Raw genomic sequence first — 25,211 nt, forward strand, 5'->3', positions numbered from 1 at the left:
TTTTATACATATATATATATATATATATATATATATATATATATATATATATATATTTAACCCATTTATTTTGAGAAAGAGTGTGTGTGAGAGAGAGAGAGAGAGAGAGAGCAAGAGCACCCCAAGTGGCAGAAGGGCAGAAAGAGGGAGGGAGAGAGAGAACCCTAAGCAGGCTCGGTGCTGACAGCAAGAAGCCTGACACAGGGCTTGATTTCACAACCCATTGAGATCAGGACCTGAGCCAAAATCAAGAGTCAGGACGCTTAATCCACTGAGCTACCCAGGGGCCCCTACAATATATTTGAATGTGAGCATGGTTTATTTGTACATACTGGTCAAAACAAAGTATTTATTTACTGCTCTTTAGTTACAATGTTAGGAAACTGCCATTGCACACACTCCAGTGTGAAATTTCAGTAAATACTTTTTAGTGCCTATGTGCAGGATTATTTTAAGCTCACTACATTTTAATGTTATTGCTGCAGTTACAAGACATCAGCTACCAATTAGGATAATGTTTTGTTTACTTTATATATCAAGAAAAAAAGCCATTAGGTTAAAATTATCTACTGTATCTCAATTACATTGTAATAAGATATTTACCAATATCTTTCAGGATAAAGTCTGGAATAAATCAGTTAATACTCCTGATAATTTTAAGATGAAATAACCCTTTGTTCTCAAATTTAAATACTTCACATTTTTAGTATGTTTGTGAACTAACAATAGAAAACCAAATTCCAAAACAATAGTGTTTTCCTTACTCTAAAGAATTAAGAATTCAGGCCGAACAAAGGGCAATACCTTCAGAGAGTACATAGCTATTGATTTTGGCCTGCTGTGACTCTGGAAATGTCCCATCAAATAGCTCCTGCAGTCATATTTAGTCCCACTGTGAGCTTTGCTGAATTCTCCCTGCCTGTCCCTTCCTTCTTTTAGAAATGATAATTATAATAGCAGTAAAAATACAAAATATAAAACAATAAGAACAGTAAAATATTTGTGGCAAATTATTTCCATAAAGAGAATGTCTATGTAACTAAATTTCATTAAAGTACAAAAGCCTTAAATATTCTTGATGGACATATTTATAAAATATCTATAAGGCATAAAAAATAATTATGTAACCATGGTTTTAACATTTTCTTAGTGAATAACTATTTTGAGTTACAGAACACTGATGCTTCTTGGATTTATCCATCCATCCATCCATCCATCCATCCATCCATCCAACAAATATTTATTGAGTACTACTGTGTCCCCAGAACTGTAGAGATAGAGCACTGAACACAACATACAAAAAGTGCTGCCCTGGGGCCTCTGGGTGACTCAGTTGGTTAAGCATCCAACTTTTGATTTTGGCTCAGGTCATGATCTCATGGGTTCATGTGATGGAGCCCTGCATCAGGCTCTGTGTTGACAGTGCAGAGCCTGCTTGGGATTCTCTCTTTCTCCTCCCTCTCTGCCCCTCCCCTGCTTGTGCTGTCTCTCTCTCAAAAGAAATAAATAAACTAAAAAAAAAAAAAGTGCTGCCCTGATGGCACTCACATTCTAGCTGGTATGTTGGATGTTTCTCTCTAGAACAAGAAGGCCCTGAGTGCCATGGTTTGGGTTATTTTGTCTCCTTCCTCTGCTGTCAGCTGTCACCTCTTGCTGGCAACATATCTCCTCCTGATCTGGGTCACCACTGCAGGTCTTTTCCTAAGCCTCTCATCAAACCAATAGGACCATATCCCTGGATGGAGCCCATGCAGCTCACTTTATGCCCGCACTAGATGGGCTGCTCCCTGCCCTCATCCCTACTCTGAGTTTGGAGTCTTCCCTTGTTTCTTTTTTTTATTAGTGTGATCAACTCTAATGATCTGATTCAATGATCAGGTCCCAAGGTCTCTGTGCCATTCTTCCATGAATGCATGCTCGTGTAAATGAAACTCTTAGAAGAGTAGCCATCATCAGTGTTATTACATACTAATATGTATTGGTACTGTACAAAACACTATCTTTCTTATGGTTGTGGTGGTTAACCCAATAATTCTCTGAACCTTCACAAAAACTTAAAAAGGCAGACATCATAGCTTTCAAAAGGGAGGAAAATCAGGTCTCCCACATTGCCCATGGCTGGTTAGAAGTGTGGGGAAAGGAACAAGAATTCTGGGCTGCCCTTAAGGGAATGGTGGTGACTGAGGTGAAAAAGAGTATCTAGGCACCTGGGTGGCTCAGTTGATAGAGTTGATAGTCAGAGGCACCTGACTCTTGATCTCAGGGTTGTGAGTTTGAGCCCCACTTTGGGTGTGGGGATTACTTAAAAATAAAATCTTAAAAAAAAAAAGAAAGAAAAAGAATATCTAAGACTCATTCCCAGACTTATCCAGTGTTGGAACTGGAAGAAGGTCCCACTGAACAGAAGTGAACATGGTGGTTAAGAACTCCAGGTCCAGGGCCACATTGCCTGGATGTACCCCTTGCCATCATTTGATCTTGGCCTGTCTACTTAGCATCTCCATGCCTCAACTTACTCATCGGTGAAACGGTATGTACTTCACAGGATTATGAGATTCAAATGGATTGATATCAATAATATGCTTTGTATTGTGTCCGGTCCATAGTAAGCATTTGACAAATGTTAGCTATTATTGTCCTAATCTCTTCACTTATTTTTACAGATGAAAATACACAGATTTTAAGTGAATAGAAAGTTGGAGGAAAAACCAATGCCACATCCAGGTGTTCTGATTCTTACCATATTACACGAATTTTTTCCCTAATATCCCACTTACTTAACAAATGGAAAGAAATCAATAAATGATCATGAAGGGGCTGCTCAATTATATTTAAATCCTTTTCCCCTCTAAGACTGAAACATCCAAGCACATCTAGGCCCAGTTCTATTCCCTAATACCTAGTGGGCGGTAGTGATTCTACAGGGGCAAATGGCAAAGGATCAGACAGCTGTGTGAAGTTTAACATTATGTTCTGGCAAAGCACTCTTTGCTTCCTTACCTTAAACTTGTCAACTTCAGCTTTTGAACATGTTGCATGGTATGACAGCACCTGATTCAAAAGAAAAGGAAAAAAACCCTTCAATAATTAGACATGATTGTATTTTCTGAAATTCTCTTGGCTTAAAAAGAAATCCAGCTCATTATATAACCTTGATAATAGTGGATTTTTTAATTGAAGGATAATTGACATACAATATCCTATTAATTTCAGGTATATATATCATTGTGATCTGATACTTTTATACATTACAACATGATCCTCATGATAAGTTTAGTTACCATCTGTTACCATATAGTTATTAAAATATTATTGACTGTATTTCCTACGCAGTACATTATATACCCAATGACTTATTCATTTTATAACTGGAAGTTTGTACCTCTTAATTCCCCTCACCTATTTCATCTCCTCCCACCTGCTCCTCCCCTTTCTACTAACAGTTTGTTTCTTAAATCTGTGAGTCTGTTTCTGTTTTCTTCATTTGTTCTTTTGTTTTGTTTTTAGATTCCACATATGAGTGGAATCATACAGTATTTGCTTTCCTCTGACTTATCTCATTTAGCATAATACCTTCTAGATCCACCCATATGGTTGCAAATGGCAAGATTTCATTTTTCTTTCTAATGGCTGAGTACTACTCCATTATATATATATATATATATAATGTATACATATACACATATATATGTATGTATAATATATATATGTATGTATAAATATGTATAATATTATACATACATATATATATACACACACACACACACACAATATATTTACATTGCTATTCAAATCTATTAATTCTGTTGTCTTAAAAAAAAAGAAAGAAAATCAACCAACCCTAGGATCTTAAAGTAGCTATTAAATAGGATTCTAACCACGTTGTAGTTAGTGCAGGTTGGTTTCCTGGATGAACTGGTACAGGCTAGAGCTAGGTATAAAAGTCTGTGAATGCTCTGAAAGAGTAACAAAGTGCACAGAGGGTGACTGCAGGGAGGTGCTGACTGCTCTCGAGAGCCTCAGCCCCGGCACCGTCTGGATGCAGGGCATCCACACTGAGGTGGGTCTGGACCCAGCTGTGCTGTGGGGTAGCTATATATATATATATCTCACATTTTCTTTATCCACTCATCTACTGATGGGCACTTAGGTTGCTTTCATATCTTGAGTATTTTAAATAATGCTGCAATAGAGGTGCCTAGCTGGCTCAGTTGGTTAAGTATCTGACTCTTGATTTTGATTTGGCTCAGGTGTCATGATCCTATGGTTCATAGAATTGAGCCTTACAGTGGGTGCAGCACTGATAGCTTGGCGCCTGCTTGGGATTCTCTCTCTCCTCTCGCTTCTCCTCCCCTGCTCATGCACTTTCTCCCTCTCTCTCTCTCAAAATAAATAAAAATAAAATAATAAATAACACTGCAATAAACATAGGGCTACACATATCTCTTTGAATTAACATTTTCATTTTCTTCAGATAAAAACACAGAGGTGGAATTGCTGGATAACACAGTAGTTTTATTTTTAATTTCTTGAGGAACCTCCATAGTGTTTTCCATAGTAGCTGTACCAATCAATGTACATTCCCACCAAAGTGTAAAAGGGTTCTCTTTTCTCCACATCCTCACCAACACTTGTTACTTTTTTTTTTTTTTTTTTTTTTTTTTGTTATTGTCTATCTGTTCTTACATGGAAATATCCTGGTTTTAAATACTTGGTAGATGCTTATAACTCCATAATTTATATCTCCAGCCCAGACTTCTCTCTCTAACTCTAGACTTGTAAATCCAGCTGTCTTTTGGAGAACTCAACTTGGATGTCTGATAAAGATCTNTTTTTTTTTTAATAAAAGGCAATCTGACTGGTTTGAGATGATACCGTATTGTGGTTTTCATTTGCATTTCCCTGATGATGAGTGATGTTGAACATCTTCTAGTGTATCTATTGGTTGTCTGTAGGTTTTCTTCAGAAAAATGTCCAGTCAAGTCCTCTAGTTGTTTGTTTTTTTGATATTAAATGGTGTAAGTTCTTTATATATTTTGGATATTAACCCCTTATCAAATGTATGATTTGCAAATATCTTCTTCCATTCAGTAGGTGGTCTTTTTATTTTGTCTATGATTTCCTTTACTGTGCAAAAGCTTTTTAGCTTGTTGTAGTCCTATTTGCTTATTTTAGCTTTTGTTGCCCTTGCCTGAGGAGACTGATCCAAAAAGAAATATTGCTAAGACCGATGTCAAAGAGCTTACTGCCTGTGTTTTCTTCTAGGAGTTTTATGGCTTCAGGTCACATTAAAATCTTTAATCCAATTTGAATTTATTTTTGTATATGGTGTAAGATAGTGGTCCAATTTCACTCTTTTGCATGTAGCTGTCCAGTTTTCCCAACATCATTTATTGAAGAGACTGTCTTTTCAAAACAGTGGGTTTTAATGTACAAGAAATCTCCAATAACTGCGCTCATAGCGGCATCTATTATAATGCTGAATGGAGCTGCAGCCCACATGGAAGGCTAAGTATTTCACACCAGGATGGTTGTATAGGTAGTTATTTTATCAAAGGGACATGAGGTAGCTCAAGGTCACAGTTCCCAGAGGACATGAATATTTGTCTTGTGAAACGCTCTGGAATGTAAATAAATAAAAAGGTTGTGGGTGGTGTGTGTGTCTGTGTGTGTGTTTGTGTGAACTGTGGCAAACACTGTAAGTTGCTAACTCAACTTCCATTTCTGGTCTATTCTCACTTGCCTGCTTTTATCATGTAGGAAAGACTATATTGATACACCCAACCATCTGCCATGTCTTTTTAAGAGGATTATATTTCCCGGCCTTACTGACAACCTTAGTATATGACTGGCGTTAGCCAATACAGTGTGGGGGGACAGCGACAGATAGCATTCTTGAGCAGTCTTCAAGAGCCACACATAGTTCTGCCATCTGATGCCAAGAAGGGCTGCTCTCTCAGCCTGGACCCCAAAATGAAACAGGTACATTAGGAACAGCCACAGCCACCCCACAGCTGATGCCATGTCCTGTGAGTGTGAAATCAAGCTTTGTGGTTTATCACCACATTGTAACTTACTGATTCAGAGGTTTAAAAGTCAAAACTCCAATTCACAGCCTCCCTGTAGCTGGGGGAAGTCCTGTGGAGTGGATGTGTGATGCTCCTCTGGTCAGTGAAATTTAAGTGGGGGTGCTGGGGCTGCCTCTTGACCTTTTCTTCTGCTCTGAAAAACAGCTGTAAGGCTTGGACGTGTGGCAAAATCTGGTGTCAACTATGAATGACCGCTTGTTATGGCTGGTAGAGCAGAATGGGAAAGAGAAATGAGTCTGGTCCTGAACTGACCTGCCTCAGACTTTTTGTAATGCAAGACAAATAAACACACACTAGCTTAAGTCAGTACTGGAATGTTACAAGGTGTATCTATATATGTCTCTATAGATCTACACACACACACACACACACACACACACGTAACTTGTGTGTTACATATTTTATGCTACCAATCCCATGCTTAATCTATACAAACTTCAAACAGATAAGTCTAGGAAATACTAAATCATTTCAACTACCAATCTTAGAGAACAGCATTGCACATTTGGTTCTGAAAAGTAAAGTAACACGTTTTCTCTTATTAAATGCAGCATTTTCCAAATCTAGCCACAGAACTCCCTTTTAGATTAATTAATACTATATATTAATCTAGTAATAGGTTCCAACCAAATAGCCTATCGGCTAAAAACCTTGGGAAATGCTGATGCAAAATATACACCATCCGTGGAAACAGCAGCAGGGCCACAATGGCCTTCCCAGCTATGGGAGTTTGGGCAAGTATCTTAGTCTTTTTGTCAAATGGTATACTACTAACACTAAACAGGTATCTCCTGCTTAACATCAGTGAGCTATTCTTGAAAATCAGGCTTCACCTGAAAACGCCAACAGGGAGCCTATTTTCCATTCTTTTTAGTTGAAAAAATTATAATGCAATCTAAAATATGCAACGACTTCCTGCAATTTAATGAAAACACAGTACAATTAATATGTATGTATGAAACAAGAAAATGCGAGGTTATAAATGGCTTCAAGTGTTTACTTTCTGATAATAACCAAAACAGTCTTAACAAAAAGTTGCTTTTATATTCGGTGGTATCTTCTCTCCCACCATAATCACCTTGATCACTCACTTTTTTTCCCATAGTTTTTTCAATGCCTTTCCATCTTTGGGAGGAGACTCACTGTCAAACACAACTAAACAAAAGCCAGAGCTAAATGTTAGAGGCTTGGTGATGACACATCAGGAGAAGATGCATCTCAGCAGCAGCAATGACCAAGATGTACAGCGGCATTGTTAAATTCTGCGTGGTTCTCAACATGTCAACACATGATTTGGATGTTCTTTAGACCAGTTCTACCTGGAATGTAAATCAAAATTGTTCCCACACCTCATCTTGTTTTTAAAAAAATTATACAGAGCTTTGTGGACAAAAGTGTATTTTTCCCCCAGTATAAACAAAGGCACAAAAACGCTGTACTGAGAAAGAAATATGTTCTTTGAGGTTTGGTTATAAAAAAAATCAAGAGAATTTCTACCGGGGAGATTCTGTAGTGTGGGCCTGTACTTCACACAGTTCTTGGGAAAGTTAAATGGGATAAAACGTGTCAAATACTTGGCACACAAAACATCTATTTATACTTCTTGTACTAATATTCAATTACAGTTCTGCCATATAAGTACTTGACAGAATATTGTGTCATCATATATTATTGTCATTGGCTTGTAATTATTTATAGGTATTTTCAATGCAAAAATAACTGAATAGGGGCACCCAGGTGGCTCAGTTGGTTAAGCGTCTCACTCTTGATATCAGCTCAGGTCATGATCTCACAGGTTCATGAGTCTGAGCCCCATTTCAGGCTGTCTGCTGTCAGTGTGGGGTCTGCTTCAGAACCTCTTTTCTCTCTCTTTACTCCTCACTCACTCTCTCTTTCTCTCAAAAACTAATAAACATTTATTTTTAAAAAATAATGGAATAGATTTTATTCTTTTGGTTCAGTTTTACTGTAGTAAATTTAATTTGGCTGTCATTTTATTAAAATTCCTTAGTACCTGGAAGTCTCTTTTTGCAGATTCAATCTTCAAATTTTATTAAAATTTTTGTATTTATAAAATTAATTTATTTAAATTCAAGTTAGTTAACATACAGTGTAGTATTGGTTTCAGGAGAAAAACCCAGTGACTCATTACTTACATATAACACCCAGTGCTCATCCCAACAAGTGCCCTCCTAATGCCCATCATCCATTTAGCCTATCTCTCCCCGCCCTCAGCCCCCTAGCAACCCTCAGTTTGTTCTTTGTATTTAAGAGTCTCTTATGGTTTGCCTTCCTCTCTGTTTTTATCTTATTTTGATTCCCCTTCCCTAATGTTCACTTGTTGGATTTCTTGAATTCCACATGAGTGAAATCTTTCTGATTGACTTACTTTGCTTAGCATGATACATTTTAGTCCCATCCACAGTGTTGCAAACGGCAAGATTTCATTCTTTTTGATCAAAAAGTAATATTCCAGTGTGTGTGTGTGTGTGTGTGTGTGTGTGTGTGTGTGTATGGCATATATACCACATCTTTATCCATTCATCAGTTGATGGACATTTGGGCTCTTGCCATAATTTGGCTATTGTTGATAGTGATGCTATAAACATTAGAGTGCATGTGACCCTTCAAATCAGCATTTTTATATCCTTTGGATAAGTATCTAGTGGTGCAGTTGCCGAGTCATAGGGTAATTCTATTTTTAACTTTTTGAGAAACCTCCATACTGTTTTCCAGAGTGGCTGCACCACTTTGCATTTCCACCAACAATGTAAAAGTGTTTTCCTTTCTCCACATCCTTGCCAACATCTGTTGTATCCTGAGTTCTTCATTTTAGCTAATCTGACAGGTGTAAGGTGGTACTTCTTTGTAGTTTTGATTTGTATTTTTCTAATGATGAGCGATGTGGAGCATCTTTTCATGTGTCTGTTACCTATCTGGATGCCTTCTTTGGAAAAGTGTCTATTCATGTCTTCTGCCTATTTCTTGACTGGATTTTTTGTTTTTTGGGATGTTGAGTTTGATAAGTTCCTTACAGATTTTGGATACTAACACTTTATCCAATATGTCATTTGCAAATATCTTCTCCCATTCCTTTGGTTATCTTTTAGTTTCATTGATTATTTCCTTTGTTGTGCAGAAGTCTTTTATCTTGATCAAGTCCCAGTAGTTCATTTTTGCTTTTGCCTCCCTTGCCTCCAGAGACATGTCTACTAAGAAGTTGCTGTGGCAGAGTTCAAAGAAGTCGCTGCCTGTTTTCTCTGTAGAACTGTGATGGCTTCTTGTCTCACATTTAGGTCTTTCATCTATTTTGAATTCATTTTGTGTACAGTGTAAGAAAGCAGTCCAGTTTCATTGTTTTGTATGTTACTGTCCAGTTTTCCCAGCACCACTTGCTGAAGAGACTGTCTTTTTTTTCCATAGGATATTCTTTCCTGCTTTGTCAAATATTAGCGGGCCATACATTTGTGGGTCCATGAAGTGAGGACTTCTGGGTTTTCTGTTCCATTGATCTATGTGTCTGTTTTTGTGTCAGTACTACACTTTCTTGATGATTTCAGATTTATAATACAGCTTGAAGTCTAGAATTGTGATGCCTCCAGCTTTGCTTTTCTTTTTCAACATTTCTTTGGCTATTCAGAGTCTTTTCTGGTTCCAAACAAATTTTAGAACAATTTGTTCTAGCTCTGTGCAGAATGCTGATGTTATTTTAATAGGGAATGCATTGAATGTGTAGATTGCTTTGGGCAGTATCAACATTTTTTTTAAAAAATATTTTATTTATTTCTAGGGGAGAGAGAGAGAGAGAGAGAGACAACGTGAGCAGGGGAGGGTCAGAGAGAGAGGGAGTCACAGACTGAAACAGGCTCCAGGCTCTGAGCTGGCAGTCAGCACAGAGCCCGACGCGGGGCTCGAACCCACGAACCGCGAGATCATGACCTAAGCGAAAGTCGGACGCTTAACCGACTAAGCCACCCAGGCGCCCCGGTAGTATCAACATTTTAACAATATTTGTTCTTCCAGCCCATGAGCATGGAACATTTCTCCATTTCTTTGTGTCTACTTCAGTTTATTTCATAAGCTTTCTATAGTTTTCAGCATACGGATCTTTACTTTTTTTGGTTAGTTTTATTCTTAGGTATCTTATGGCTTTTGGTGCAATTGTAAATGGGATTGATTCTTTGCTGTCTCTTTCTGCTGCTTCATTATTGGTGTATAGAAATGTAACCAATTCTTGTACATTGATTTTTATAACCTGTGACTTTGCTGAATTCATGTGTCTGTTCTAGCAGTTTTTTGGTGGAGTCTTTTGGGCTTTCAGTGTAGAGTGCCACCTCATTTGCGAAGAGTGAGCATCTTATCTCTTCCTTGCCAATTTGGATGCCTTTTATTTCTTTTTTTTGTTGGATTGCTAAGACTAGGACTTCCAGTACTATGTTGAACAACAATGGTGAGGTGGACATCCCTGTCATGTTCCTGACCCTAGGGGGGAAATTCTCCATTTTTCCTCATTGAGGAGATCAGCTCTGGGAATTTCATATATGGCCTTTATGATGTTAAGGTATGTCCCTTCTACCCCTACTTTCTTGATAGAGTTTATTTTTTTGTTTTTGTTTTTGTTTTTTTTTTTTGAGAGAGAGAGAGAGAGAGCAGGGGAGGGGCAGAGACAAAGGGAGAGAGAGAATAAGAAGCAGGCTCTGTTCGTCAGTGCAGAGCCTGATGTGGGGCTCAATCTCATGACCCTGAGATCATGACCTGAGCTGAAACCAAGAGTCGGACACTTAACTGACTGAGCAACCCAGGCATCCCACACACCCCGCCAAAATTTATCTTTACTTTAAAAAATAAAAAAAATAAAATAAAATAAATTTCCACGAAAATTCAAGCTGAAATTCAAAAGTTCTGCCACTAGATGGTGCCTAACTAGGCTTTTACTATTTCAGGCATACTACCCACTTGCTTTGTTTTAATCAAAATTTTCCAAATCCTTTATCATTTGTTTAAAAAAATGGGCTACTAAGTCCATTCAATTTCAACAAAAATTCAGTGAAGCAGACAATTATTACAGTTAAGACGTTTTGTCCACTTCATACCACTTACCACAGCTGGAGTAATTAGCTTGCATCACCTGCCTTCCCCACTAGACTGTAAGCTCTGTGAAGGATCAGATCTGGTTTTAGTCACCAACATATATCTCATTCCTAGGAGCATGCTTGATACTTAGTTCACTCTCAGTAAATATTTGATGAATTAAAGAATAAAAAATAAAATGATTTTTTAAGAAAAGAATATCTCCATTTCCCATATGCTTCATTGCTTGTATTATTAGTGGCCTTAATTGGTTATCTTTTCCTCAGAGAAATCATAATGTATCTTAGAGCATAAACTGAGCAATGTAGTAGGGTTGCCAGATTTATCAAATAAAAATATAGGATACCCTGTTAAATAGGAAATTCAGATCACAATCCATATTTGCAAAATTAGGAACATATTTATACTAAAAATGTTATTTGTTGTGGATATGAAATTCAAATTTAACTGGGTGTCTTGTGTTTTTATCTAGAAACACTACTTCTACTCTCTCCAAAATTAAAAAGGCTGGAAACAAATATGGAAAACTCTAAGTCACATCCCAAAATATTCATGTTCCTCTCCCACCTTTACCCTACAATATCTCCCAGTGATCTTTTCCTCACAGTATTTTATCTGCAAAGCTACCAAATGCCTGGAGTCTGGAATTTTTCAGCAATGCTAAATAAGCTCATTAATCTATGATGTGACAAATCTATGGATGGATGCTATTGAAGAAAATAAAACAAAAATAATTCCTAATTACTTTTAGCATTGCAAATATTAAAGAGAGAATCATTGCAGTTATATATATAAATGGCCTAGAGGTTTTTCCTTTTTTTTAAAAAAAAATTATTGTTGAAGTAAAATTGACATACAATGCTATATTAGTTTCCAGGTGTGCAACATATTGATTCAACAATTCTACACATTACTCAGTGCTCACCATGATAAGGGTAGTCACTGAACAATGCTATTACAGTATTATTGACTATACTCCTTATGTTGTATTTTCCTTCCCTGTGACTTACTTATTTTATAACTTGAAGTTTCTACCTCTTAATTCCTTTCACTTATTTTGCCCATCCCCCCACTCCCTCCCCTCTGGCAACCACCAGTTTGTTCTCAACATTTAAGAGTGTGTTTGGTTTCCGTTCGTTTTGTTTATATTCCACATGTAAGTGAAATCATATGATGTCTGTCTCTTTGTGACTTCTTTCACTTAGCATAATGCCCTTAAGGTACATCCCTGTTGTTGCAAATACAGAATTATTATTTTTTTAACTACTGTTGTGAAACCCTCTTGGATAAGTGAACACTTCCTCCATGATTCCATGCTACGTTAATTTTATAAGAATTCCATAAACTGTACATTTCATATCAAGAATCTAGGTATTCATTTTTGAGTAATAATATCTTTGAGTAAACATGCTTTAATTGAATGCACTGTAATAGTTTCAAGAAAGAAGCATTTGCAAATGTTAATTATATAAATATCTTCTCTGTGAAGAACATTGTTAGGTTATGAGTTTAGCCATAACCTACATACTTGTCAATTTTTCGCCAGCTAAATAAAATTTGTATAAAGCTTACATACAAAAGTAAACAGGTGATCTACAGAACACTTGACAAATATTAAGCTTTCACAAAAAATTTTTTATCCCAGATAGCTTTATCTTCTGTGTCTATTAAATTAGAAATATTTTAAAAGTAAAAACTAGTGACTCAGTTTTTGTTGGTGACCTCTAACTTGAAAAATCTTAATAGTTTCAAAAATAAATTACTATTTGCAAAACTCTACAACTTCAATTAACTTTTGGATTGAACTTGATCCTAGCAAAACAAAAAAGAGCAAGAAAAGCAAGATAAAGCAATTATCAGACCCATGAACAACAGAGTAAAGAGCTCCTGTTTTTGTGTCAAGTTGCTACAGTAGGAAAAAAAAAACCAATTAACTACATTTCAAAAGAAAAACAAGGAGAAGAGCTATGAAACAGGACTGCTGCATCAAAATTTGCCCTCTGCCACACGCAGTTCAAGACCAGAGCCAAATGCTTGCCTTCAATTCCCAGGAATTACTGTAAATCTCTCACATCAATAGTTTTGAATGTCAATTTACTGTAGACCTGGGCAGCCATTTGCTCCTGAAATGATAAATGGACCATTATAGATACTGGCTAAGAGGAGCCCGAGTGTAAAGAACTACTTAACAGGGAGGAGGAACACAGACTTCTCTGAAGCCACAGTGGCTGACTCAGGCAGGAAACGACTGCATAAATACTTATTGATATGTTTATGGATCTGGTGGCAAAGTGGCACTAGATGGCACTTGGAATCTAAACTGGTATCAGAGTTAAGCTGATCCAAAGCAAAACCCAAAATAATGTATGTTGATGAGCCCCAAAGAAAATAAAGAAGCTTTGCTTTCTATCAGCAGTAGGCTCCAGCCAAGGATGATGATGAACCACAAGGAATAGAAAGCCAATGTACTTGGAATGACCTGATGTTAGTGCCATCTACCTGAGTGAAGAACCACACTCCGGGATTTCTTATGATGACAGGCTTCACAGATACTGCAACTGAATGAATGTGTAGAATGAATGTAGAGACCATCAGTTTCTACTGTCAAATATTTAAGAAACTGCCTGCCTTTTGATGGAATGAAATGTTCACAAAGGGACTTCAGATACCTGTCTTGCTGTGGGATCTGTTACTACTGCCTCCAAAATCTATCATGAAAAAAGAAAAAAACAATTTTTAAAAAACCTAAAATAGATTCAACCTTTTTAAATTTAAAGTGGAATGAAGATACCTGCTGAATCTGGGGTAATAAGTAAAATAATCACTTGTCAGCCTATGAGATCAAGTGCTTTCCAACTATCACATGCAAGAAAGAAGGGCCACACCTATATTTCATATCAACATACATTTATGGGGTGCCAACTATGTGTGAGCCATGGTGATAGTCATTTTGGGCTTCCTTTCTCCATCTTGCCAAATAAATTTTACTTGGAACCTCAGTTTTATTTGTTTGCTGGTAGTTGTATGAAGCACCATGCTGAAAATGGTTGTTGAGACTTTACAGAGGAGTTCAGTGGGAAGGTGTGCTGTGATTGATTAGTGATGTCTTCAACAGGCATTGGGCGGGAAGAGCAGGGGCAGATGTGCTATGTATGTGCAATCATTGGTAACATCAGAATATAAGAAACAATCCTCTGTATCAAACTCATTCAGTCCAAGGCTCCATTGATGAAAGAGCTGCAAAAATATATTTTGGGAAAATAAAAGCTGTCTAAATTTAAATGATTAGGGTTCTATCTAAAACAGAAATGTAATTTTGATTTTCTAATTTCATTTTGTATTAGGTGTAATTTGTATTGACAAATTGCTGGCCCTCTGTGATATAACTGTGACCTTCTCATGTAATTCTCCACTTGACCAGTAGGACAAATTTGTAGGGAGTATAGGAAACTGCAATTATAAGAAGGCATCAAGTTTTTACCGGATCCATCTTATTGGTGCTTAAAAAAATCATCTTAGTTTTGAAAAAACAAGCCTGCTTATACGGAAACAGGAAGAAAATAAAAGAACCTATCAAATTGTGTTCAGTGGGACGCGAGTAAAAGGAGTTTTTCAAAGAGCTTGGTGTTCCAAAATCTACCTTGACAATGATATGCCCTTTTAGAAGTTTAGACTTACAGGTCAGTGTGAAACCTGCTCATTTTGGCTGGATTTTCTATTAATTAATCTTCTTGACAGAACAGACATGCTATTTTTGCATTTACTTCATTCAGAGATGTGCAGTCAACATCTCCATTGGTTTGAGAGAGCCCTCAACTTATGTATCCATCATTAATTCACACAGAGCAAAGGTTTAACCTATCAATGTCATTACCAAATTAAAATGTTAATATTAGTAATAACACTACAATGTTTTACTTAGTAAAAGCAAGTCTTTAAAACACTTTCATAATTATCAATACTACCCTTTTATGGTGTCTATTCAGCTTTTGCTTATTTCCTGATTCTCTTCTGCATTTCAAAGAGCTGTGTTTGGTGGCAGGATCTTCAAATGGCATTACACTATATGCTTATTAAATATTCTTTATATTTAATATGTATAGTGCATGTAGTATATGTTCATTACAAGTTTTTGATTTGACTAAACATATTCTGATACCTATAGAAGAAAATTATTTATAAGGGAAGGATTATAATTGGCTTCTTTTTCTGTTATATAGCTTTAAGGAATTGTTTAGTTTCTAATTTCAATCATTTCAATGACCTTAGGGTGAGAGAAATACCCTATTTCTTTCTTTTTTTTTTCTTTCATAGTTTATTGTCAAGTTGGTTTCCATATAACACCCGGTGCTCATCCCAACAATTGCCCTCCTCCATGCCCATCAACCCCCTTCCCCTTTCCCCCATCCCCATCAGTCCTCAGTTTGTTCTCAGAGTTCTCAGTTCTCTTGTGGTTTGCCTCCCTCCCTTTCCCCAACTATTTTTCCCCTTCTCCTCCCCCATGGTTCTCTGTTAAGTTTCTCCTGATCCACTATAAGTGAAAACATATGGTATCTGTCTTTCTCTGCCTGACTTATTTCACTTAGTATAACACCATCAAGTTCCACCCACATTGCTACAAATGGCCAGATTTCATTCTTTCTCATTGCCATGTAGTATTCCATTGGATAGATGAATCACATCTTCTTGAGCCATTCATCAGCTGATGGACATTTAGGCTTTTTCCATGATTTGGCTATTGTTGAGAGTGCTGCTATGAACACTGGGGTACATGTGTTCCTATGCATCAGCACTCTTGTATCCCTTGGGTAAATTCCTAGCAGTGCTATTGCTGGGTCCTAGGGGAGTTCTATTGTTAGTTTCCTGAGGAACCTCCACACTGTTCCCCAGAGGGGCTGCACCAGTTTACATTCTCACCAACAGTGGAGGAGGGTGCCCATTTCTCCACACCCCCACCAGCATCTGGAGTCTTCTGATTTGTTCATTTGAGCCACTCTGACCGGCGTGAGGTGGTATCTCAGTGTGGTTTGGATTTGTATTTCCCTGATGATGAGGGATGCTGAGCATCGTTTCATGTTGGCCATCTGGATGTCCTCTTTGGAGAAGTGTCTGTTCATGTCTTCTGCCCATTTCTTCACTGGACTATTTGTTTTTTGGGTGTGGAGTTTGGTGAGTTCCTTATAGATTTGGATAGTAGCCCTGTATCTGATATGTCATTTGCAACTATCTTTTCCCATTCCATTGGCTGCCTATCACCCTATTTCTTTTGAAAAAGTTGTATTTGGTAATAATTTTTCAAAGTTTAAAAATTTTTTAGTAGACTCTCATTAAAGATCTCAGCCATTAACACTTAAAAATATTTCTTTTGGATTAATTCTTAGTATGATTCAATATATATGCATAATGGACTATAATTTATAACTGCTTCAAAATAAGTGTTCCTTTCCCACAATTGCATTACTCCCCACACTACGTTTTAATGTGAGGCTGTTTTCTTCTTAATCATATAGGCTATTATATTAATGTTTCATAGTGCTTTTCTAATGAACTCCTTGCTTACTGTTTTTTCTTTTGTTAATTCAAACAGAGGAGAACATAACATTTTTCTGGACTAACTGAGCAATTTGGATTGGTTATTGTCTAAAGCAACTATAATATGTGTCAATGGCTTTTCAAATCTATAACTTACATATCTGGAACTATTAGTAGGCTGATTTCACTTAATGGCATACTTTTAAGTAGCCCTTTATTGGATATTTATATATATTTATTTTCTATCTCTCTCCCCTCATGGTTTCTGCATAATCAACAAGACCACTGTGGTTGGTGATTTAGGAGAAAGATACGTTGCTTATTTGCAGTGGTTATGCCAGAACCATGGATGCAGCATGGTTTTGCTGGGAGATCCCTCTGGAGTAAAAGAAGTAAGGCACAGTTTGAGACACTGTCAACCTGACTGGGGCCACAGGGGCAACTGGTTGCCATGGAGGAAAGAGAAGTCCAAAAGTAAAACTAAAAAGAACAATTTTTAATCTGTCTGAGCTAAGGTTGGTGGCCATTGAGATCAGATTTGCAGGAATAAGTCAGGGAACAGCATTAATGCAGTTGGGGTGTCTAGATCATTAGCCATTCATTCAACCCAGAAATATCTATTGAGAATGTTATTTTTGCCAAGCTCTGTGCACACAGTCCCCGTCTTAGTGAAACTTCTGTTTCAGCAGGAGAGAGTGTACTAAACAGGCAAATATATGTGTTTCCATAATTGCTACAAAGGCAAAATGCTGAAAGAGAAGGAGGGTGGGCCAGGTATGGGAGGTGGCCAGAATGTTGGTTAGAGACAGCCTTGCTGAGATGATATTTAAGGTGAAATCTAAAAAAGAAAGAGCTAGCAAGGCCAAGGGGTAGAGGGAAGATATTTAGGGCAGAAGGCGAAGTTGCTCCTCAGGCTGGCGTGAGGCAGGGATGGCCTGACAAGAGGTGGAAGTGCTGGGCAAGGGCCAGGCCAGCCAGGGCCATGTAGGCCAATAAAGGATTTTATTATAATCAATGGGAAGACACCTAGGGGTTTTAGGCAAGAGACTGATATGATCTGGTTAGCTTTCATATCACTGTGATCTCAGAAGCCATTTGTGTACTTCTCAATCATACCCCTTTCCAGAGGTGACCACCACTCTGACTTTTGAAGCATTCATCCCCTTGGTATATTATGCAGCTTTGCCTGTTCTTGAACTTACATAAAGGGATGCCCATCACATGTAGAACATGATCCTAGTTGCTGCATAGAGGATGGACTGGAGGTGAGCAAGAGTGGATATGGAAGAGAGAATGGCAGCTGGGCTAGGACAGTGGAATTGGAGACCAAGATCTGTGAAGACAATGCACAAGGATCTGGAAACATGAGCCCTGGCCAGGGAGAAAAGGACCAGAACCACAAAATGCTCAGCCTTTGTCTGTCTTGCTTGAGACCCTGGCAACCCAAGTCTCCAGCCTGGGCCCTATGCCTTGAAGGACTCCACTTTGGCCCTTTTGAAAGATTCAATAGTATGTAAGTAGTCAGTGAGGGAGGCTCAAGGTCAATCACAAAATCTTGCCAGTTCATAAACACTGAAGTCCAACGGAAAGGGGACATCATCCTGAGAACTCAGAGAGAATATACCTCTGACAGCATTTCATGCAGGGGGCATCACCTTTCAGAAATCTTATGCTTTGTGTCTTCAATAAAATATAAGAAGAAAGAGTCTCATTGAAACTAGAGTGGAAAACCACATATAGATAAAATAGGTCTGGTTAAAATTTTAAAAACAAATAAGCAAAGAAACAGAGAATGAGATAACAAAGATCAACTGTCACTTTCTTAGGGTGGGGCTCTCCCAGATGCGTCTGCAATAGCTCCAATTTCCAGTCACTCTTTATTACAGCATCTTGCTTTGTTTTCTTTATGACACATTATCATGAATTTATCTTGCTAATTTATTTGTTTACTTGTCTACGGCTTGTCTTTTCCCAGTAGAATATAAGACCCATGAGAATATGAATATTTCTTGTTTGCTCACTCCTGAATCTTGTGCACTTAGAACAGTGTCCACCACAAAGCAGCTCAATGAATACTTCTTCAGTGACTGAATACACAGCCAACAATATGTAAATGGGATTGGCTAATATGGAAAAATTTCAAGGGAATCCAAATTATAATAGCAGAATTCAAATGCTTATTTGAGTTAATAAAGATTTTTTTTTTTTTTTTTAATGCAAGAGTTCAGAATTAACTGGAAAAGAATAGACAGGCCAGAAGTGGACCAACGCTTAGACAGTTATTTGTTTTTGTGCAAAGGTGCCAAAGTGATCCAAGGAGAAAAAAGAACTTTTGAATAAATGGGGCATATGATAAAATGAATCTCAACAGCTACCACATACAAAAATAATTGAGCTGGATCATAGAGCCAAATGTTTTTGTATTCTGTACACTTAACCCTCAGTTGTCTGGTTTTGTTTATGCATTATAGGATTTTTATTACATGATCATGAGAAAACTATTACATTTATGCAGTGCAGTTATTATTTTAAAAGTACTACTCATATTTTTCAGTATAATATAACTGTATTTTAAATACATATTTAGACATAGATTCTGTTTTGGTACCCTAATTGTGTCCATCAAATCATCTCAAAACTTAATAGTTTTAAAACAACAATTTTGTTATTTTTCACTAAGAAATCTATCTTGACAATGCAGAAAGTGTTCCCACATGCCTCTTCCCAGAGCCCCCACTACCAACCCTAGAGATAACTACTGGTCTGACTTTTTCACCATAGATTAGTTTTACCCATTCTAGAATTTCACATAAATGAAATTATACAGTATACAGTAGAGCTGTATGCCTACAGCTTTTAGGTGAAAACATAAGGGGATATATTCTTGATTTGTCGGCAGGCAAAGGTTTCGTATATCACAGAAAGCAGTAACCTTAAAACTAAAAGAAATGAAAAATAAGGTGTCATCAAAACTAAAAACATCTACTTATCAAAAGACACCATAAAGAAAATGAATAAGCAAGGTACAGATTTGGAGAAAACATTTACAATACATGTATCTTACCAGGATCAGTATCTAGGCTATAAGAAGAGTTCCTACCACCACTCAGCAATAAAAGGCAAGCAATCCAGTTAAAAGAGAGCAGAAATTTGGACAGCTCAAAAAAGATAAACAAATAGTAAATAAACACATGAAAAAGTATACATTATTAGTCATCAGGGAAATTAAAATTAAAACCACAATATAATTACCAAATTTACCAAATGGCTAACATTTATCAAAATGGCTAATGTTAAAAACAGTGATGGCGTTAAGTATGGACGAGACTGTGAAACAACTATAACTTCCATAGTTACGTGGTAGGGAAGTACAATGGTACACCACACTGGAAGGAAAACATATGTGGCAGTTTCTTATAAAACTAAATACACACTGACCTTTTAAAAAAATTTTATTTATTTTGAAAGAGAGAGAGAGAATGTGTGGACACATGCATGCCTGCACACATGCATGAACAGAAGAGGGGTAAAGAGAGAGAATCCCAAGCAGGCTTTGCACTGACGTAGGGTTTGATCCCACCAACTGTGAGATCATGACCTGAGCCAGTATTAAGAGACAAATGCTTAACTGAGTAGCCACCCAGGCACCCCTGCACACTGACCTTTTGTTTTAGTAATTCTAATACTAGGTACTAGCCCCAGAGAAATAAAAGCATACATTTACAAAAATACTTGTACAAAAATATTCATAGCAGTATTATTCATACAGCCCCAAATTGGAAATAGCGTATGTACTGATCAATGGGAGAATGGATAAACAAACAAATTATGGTATAATCTTACAATGAAATACTAATCATCGATTAAAAGGAACAAACTTATATACCTAATATGGGTGGCTGTCAAATAGATTGTGTGGATTGAAAGAAGCCTAAACAAAAGAGTTCATACTGTATAATTTAACTTCTGTGACATTCTAGAATGGGTAAAACTAATCTATGGTGAAAAAGTCAGACCAGTGGTTATCTCTAGGGGTGGTGGTGGGAGCTCTGGGAAGAGGCATACGGGAACACTTTCTGCATTGTCAAGATATATTTCTTAGTGAAAAATAACAAAATTGTTGTTTTAAAACTATTAAGTTTTGGGGGGAGGGGGCAAGATGGCGGAGGAGTAAGGAGCTCCGTACTTGCACTCGCGCCCATACATCACACAGAAAAGATCTGAAGCCATTGGAAACCTTACAAAACCTGAGAGACTGGGAGAAAAAGGACGCAGAATCCACTGAGAGAGCCTTCTAACGTGAGTGCGAACCAGGGAAGATAAAATTGGGCCGGGATCCGAGACTCCAGGGTGGGAGGCGATCCCCCTCTACCCTCTACGGGGAGTGAGAGGGGAAAAGGAGAGAGTCCGAAACAGAAAAACCTCTGCTCGGGGGGAAAAGACCTCTGCTCGGTGCATAGAAAGACCGTACTTGACAAATACCTGCACACCAGGTCCCCTCGCGCCAACTGGCCCCGGGGGTCTGAGCACACAGACTGCTTCTTTGTGCTGGCTCCTGGAGGCTGGACTTCAGAGTGGTGGCGTGCCTGCTGCCATTGTNAAAAACTATTAAGTTTTGAGGTGATTTGATGGACACAGTTAGGGTACCAAAACAGAATCTATGTCTAAGTATGTATTTAAAATACAGTTTGTTATATTAGTACTGAAAAATATGAGTAGTACTTTTAAAATAATAACTGCACTGCATAAATGTAATAGTTTTCTCATGATCATGTAATAAAAATCCTATAATGCATAAACAAAACCAGACAACTGGGGGTTAAGTATATACAATTCATTTTCCTACATAGTGAGGAGTTAAAAGATACTGGTTCAGTTTTGTTATTAATAATATAGAAATATTGATTAAAGAATGCTTTTGTGAAAGAAGCATAAGAAATAACTTCCACTTCACTGGAGTAAAAAATCAAGCAAAATAGAATCCACAAAATAAAACTCAAAAAAAAAGCAAAATATAAAAAAGTAAAAACTCAGGATGAATAAGATAACATATGTAAACTCAAATCCTTCATCAAAAACAAAGATTCTCATATTGAATTTAAACATTAAATTCATATGTATGTAGTTTACAAGAAATATATCTAAAACAAAATAACCCAGAAATAATAACAAGAAAATGTTAAGATCGATGAGAAATAAAGACACATCATTTAAGTGAACAAGAATGATGGCAGATTTTTCATTAGTAATAGTGAAAGCCAGAAGACAACGAAGGAAAAATAAAAACTGTCAACCCAAATGGTAAGGTGGTTAGTTCTGAGCACTGGTAACCACTGATTTTTCTATTTCTTCTCATAAAAACACTCTGCATCTTCCATAACAATAATATGTTGATTTAATAGCTTAAAAACATTTAAAGAAGAACATGTAAGAAAAACAATATTATCTTATGGGTCATAGTATAGAAAAATCGTTAAGAAAACTATTGGACTAATCTTTATCTTCATATAAGATATCTACATTATCAGTACTATGTTTCTACTAGTCTTTGTAAAATATTTATACTTGAAGATCAACTAACACAACAGAGATTTTATATGAAAATAAACTTCTGTAGAGATTAAAAGGAAGGAACAATCACATCTTTTGAGGACAGATCAGGAAACATATATGAAAAAGGTGAAATTTGATGTTTGTTAGAAGGTACTTGAAGCAAATGGAGAAAATACCCAGAGTGGGAGTCTTGGGATATTTCTGAGAAACACAAAATAACAGAGATTTTTTTTTTCTGGAAGATGGAAGCGAGAGCTGAAGCAAAAAGATTGCTGTCAATAGTGGAAAATTTTGAAAGCTCTAATTTGCAGGCAACGGGGAGCCACTGATGGTTTCAGAGCACATATATGATCAGTATTGCATTTTAGGAAAATAAATCTGTATGTCGAGTGTAACAGGGGTCAGGAAAGAAGAAACCCAGAGCTAGGATTCTCAGCTTGGGTGTGGAGAATTAATCCAGGGAAGGGGAAATAAAGACCTGAGCTATGAACATGCAGGCACAGCAAGAACAAAACTGACTGGGACTGGCAAGTGTCTGGATGTGAAAAGCCATGGAGTGAAGTTAAAGATAAACCGCTATACATGAAAACGTCATATTGGTATTCTGTTAATAACATATATTTGTCTTTTAATGGAGACTGTAATTGCTAGATATGTTAATCTAAACTCTTGTAGGTACACAGAAGAACCAAGAATTAGCTGGAATAAAAGTTTGAAGCTTCAGAAAGTGTGAACCAGGAATACACACTGGGGTTCATCTGGTTGGAGATGGCAGTTAAAGCCAAATGAGCAGCTGAAGCTGCTCAGGGAAACAGCATATATAGAGAAAATAGGCCAGATTACTCAATCTTGAAGAATATTAGAAAGAGGGGTCAAAAGAAGAAGTTAACAATGAAAGGCCAGAGAAGAACCACATAGATACAGGGCCACAGAAATTGAAGGAGGATGTAGTAGAAAATATGGAAAGCACCGAAGTTTCTAGAATTATGGCTGATCTGTCTCCAAAAAAAAAAAAAAATTAAAATACTTGTGAGACCATAATCACTTACGGCAGATATTATTGAGACCAAAAAACCCCAAACAAAACAAAACCATATATATTTCCTCCCTGCTAGCTCAAGGAAATGCCCTACAGAGCCAAAAGTCTAGAATTTGTAGAATTCATTTACAAAGTTATAAACTGGGAATCACAGTTTTCATAGATATTTCATGATACTATATATTAAGTTTGCCAAAATGAATGCTTACAGAAGCTGTTAGTAAGTTACCAAATGCTAGATACCGATTAGGTATGAAATTAGGTTCACTCATTCATTCATTCATTCATTCATAAACAAAGAACATAAAGAAATATTTATTGACTATCTACTATGTGTCAGAAAAAAGGAACTGTTTCTCCTTTTACTAAAGAAAATGGAATACATAACACATATGTGTAAAATTCTAGTAAATACCCTGATGAGTAGTTTAATACTGAAATTGCTGCTAAATTCCCACCCCCTGCCACTTTTTTAAGGTTCATCCATCTTTGCTCTACATCTTAGTCTCTCCTAGGGCCAAGAAATAGACTAGTTATTTTCAGGCTAATTACTACAGTGGGCTGGTTATTTTCATTCTGTGACGGGAGGAAATAGTTAATGGCATAAACAGGTAAGAAAGGATAAGGACAGAGAACGAGAACTAAGCATAAGTGGTCACTGATAAACTTCTAGGCGATCCCTCAAAAGAGAAGCAAGGATGCAAGCCATTAGAAGGGGTTAAAGAATGAAGGGTATTTAAAGCACGAAGGGGATGAACCCTAGGCCCCACTTCATTTCATATATTACCTTTAACCTACTTCAATAAATACTTATAAAGGTAGTACTAATATCCAATACTGTGTTTGCCTTTTATGAAAGAAAGACTTGGAGAAATTATTTCACAAATGGCTCACTCTATGCAAGTGATTCTCAACTTGCACCATGCATCAGAATCACCAGCAAAATGTTTTATAAACACATACACTCAGTCGCTACTTCCAGAGATTCTTATTCAACTGATCTAGGTTAGGGCCCAGGAAACATCTTGTAAAAGCTCCCCTGTTGATTCTAATGTGTGGGCTGTACTAAAATACCCAGAAAACCCAATCAGCATGTCATTGTTAGATCTTTCTTTGGGCAACCAAAAGTAGCAAGTAGAAAAGTGGAAGCCCACTCTATCCTTTTAATTGGTCTTTACTGTGCTAGACATCCAAAGAAGAAGTTCAAGAAAGTTGGCCTGATTGTTCTCTTAAGCCCTTTTTGAAAGCCATAATTATTAGATCGTAATTTATAAACTAGCTCAGTAAGAGCCAGGAATTTTCACAGAGAATAGCTTCCAAAGTGTTAGTTTTTAAAGTTACTTAAAATGTAGTAGTGGCTACAATGGGAAACTAATGACCACATAACCATTTCGGGGAAGTGGTTCACTTGAGTTTCCTTTTTTCTCCTTTCTTCAAAAGAAGTGTTTACACAAGACAACATGTTTTCAGTAAAGAAGAATTTACAAATGGGAACAATTCCACTTCTGCTGATGTGTTGAATTTGGTCTAATTGATAATCTATATCCATTGAACCTGCAAATAAACAAGGATTTTCCAAGGGTAGACATTTATCATTTGGACAATCACTGGATCATGGTCTGACAGTAACTTGGTCTGGAAAGCCATTTTGGTAGATAACAGCATGTTTACTTTTTAATTATTTGTTTAAAAAATGTTTATTCATTTGAGAGAAAGTGCATAAATTGGGGAGGGGCAGAGAGAGAGAATCCCATAGGGCTTGATCTCACAAACCATGAGATCATGACCTGAGCTGAAATCTCAAGAGTCGGATGCTTAACTGACTGAGCCACTCAGGTGCCCCGATAACAGCATGTTTAAATGGGACTCTTTCTGTCTGAGTTTATAGTTGAGAACAACAGATACTG

The 25,211-nt window shown here is 37.0% G+C and overlaps 1 protein-coding gene and 1 long non-coding RNA gene across 3 annotated transcripts in view; one reads left to right on the plus strand and one right to left on the minus strand.

Moving 5' to 3' along the window:
- The window catches only part of PDE11A (phosphodiesterase 11A), a 367,374-nt gene that overhangs the window by 132,604 nt on the left and 209,559 nt on the right, over nt 1-25,211 (minus strand). The window contains exon 10 of the mRNA XM_077776263.1: nt 3,001-3,051. Coding sequence (XP_077632389.1) covers nt 3,001-3,051 — 51 coding nt within the window. The remainder of the gene's footprint in view (nt 1-3,000; nt 3,052-25,211) is intronic.
- The window catches only part of LOC144241692 (uncharacterized), a 109,503-nt gene continuing 105,183 nt past the window's right edge, over nt 20,892-25,211 (plus strand). For both annotated transcript variants that reach the window (XR_013338161.1, XR_013338160.1), the window contains exon 1: nt 20,892-21,011. This is a non-coding gene — a long non-coding RNA (uncharacterized LOC144241692). The remainder of the gene's footprint in view (nt 21,012-25,211) is intronic.

Source organism: Crocuta crocuta, unplaced genomic scaffold, assembly GCF_008692635.1.
Source record: "Crocuta crocuta isolate KB4526 unplaced genomic scaffold, BGI_CrCroc_1.0 scaffold17, whole genome shotgun sequence".
Taxonomy (NCBI): Eukaryota; Metazoa; Chordata; class Mammalia; order Carnivora; family Hyaenidae; genus Crocuta; species Crocuta crocuta.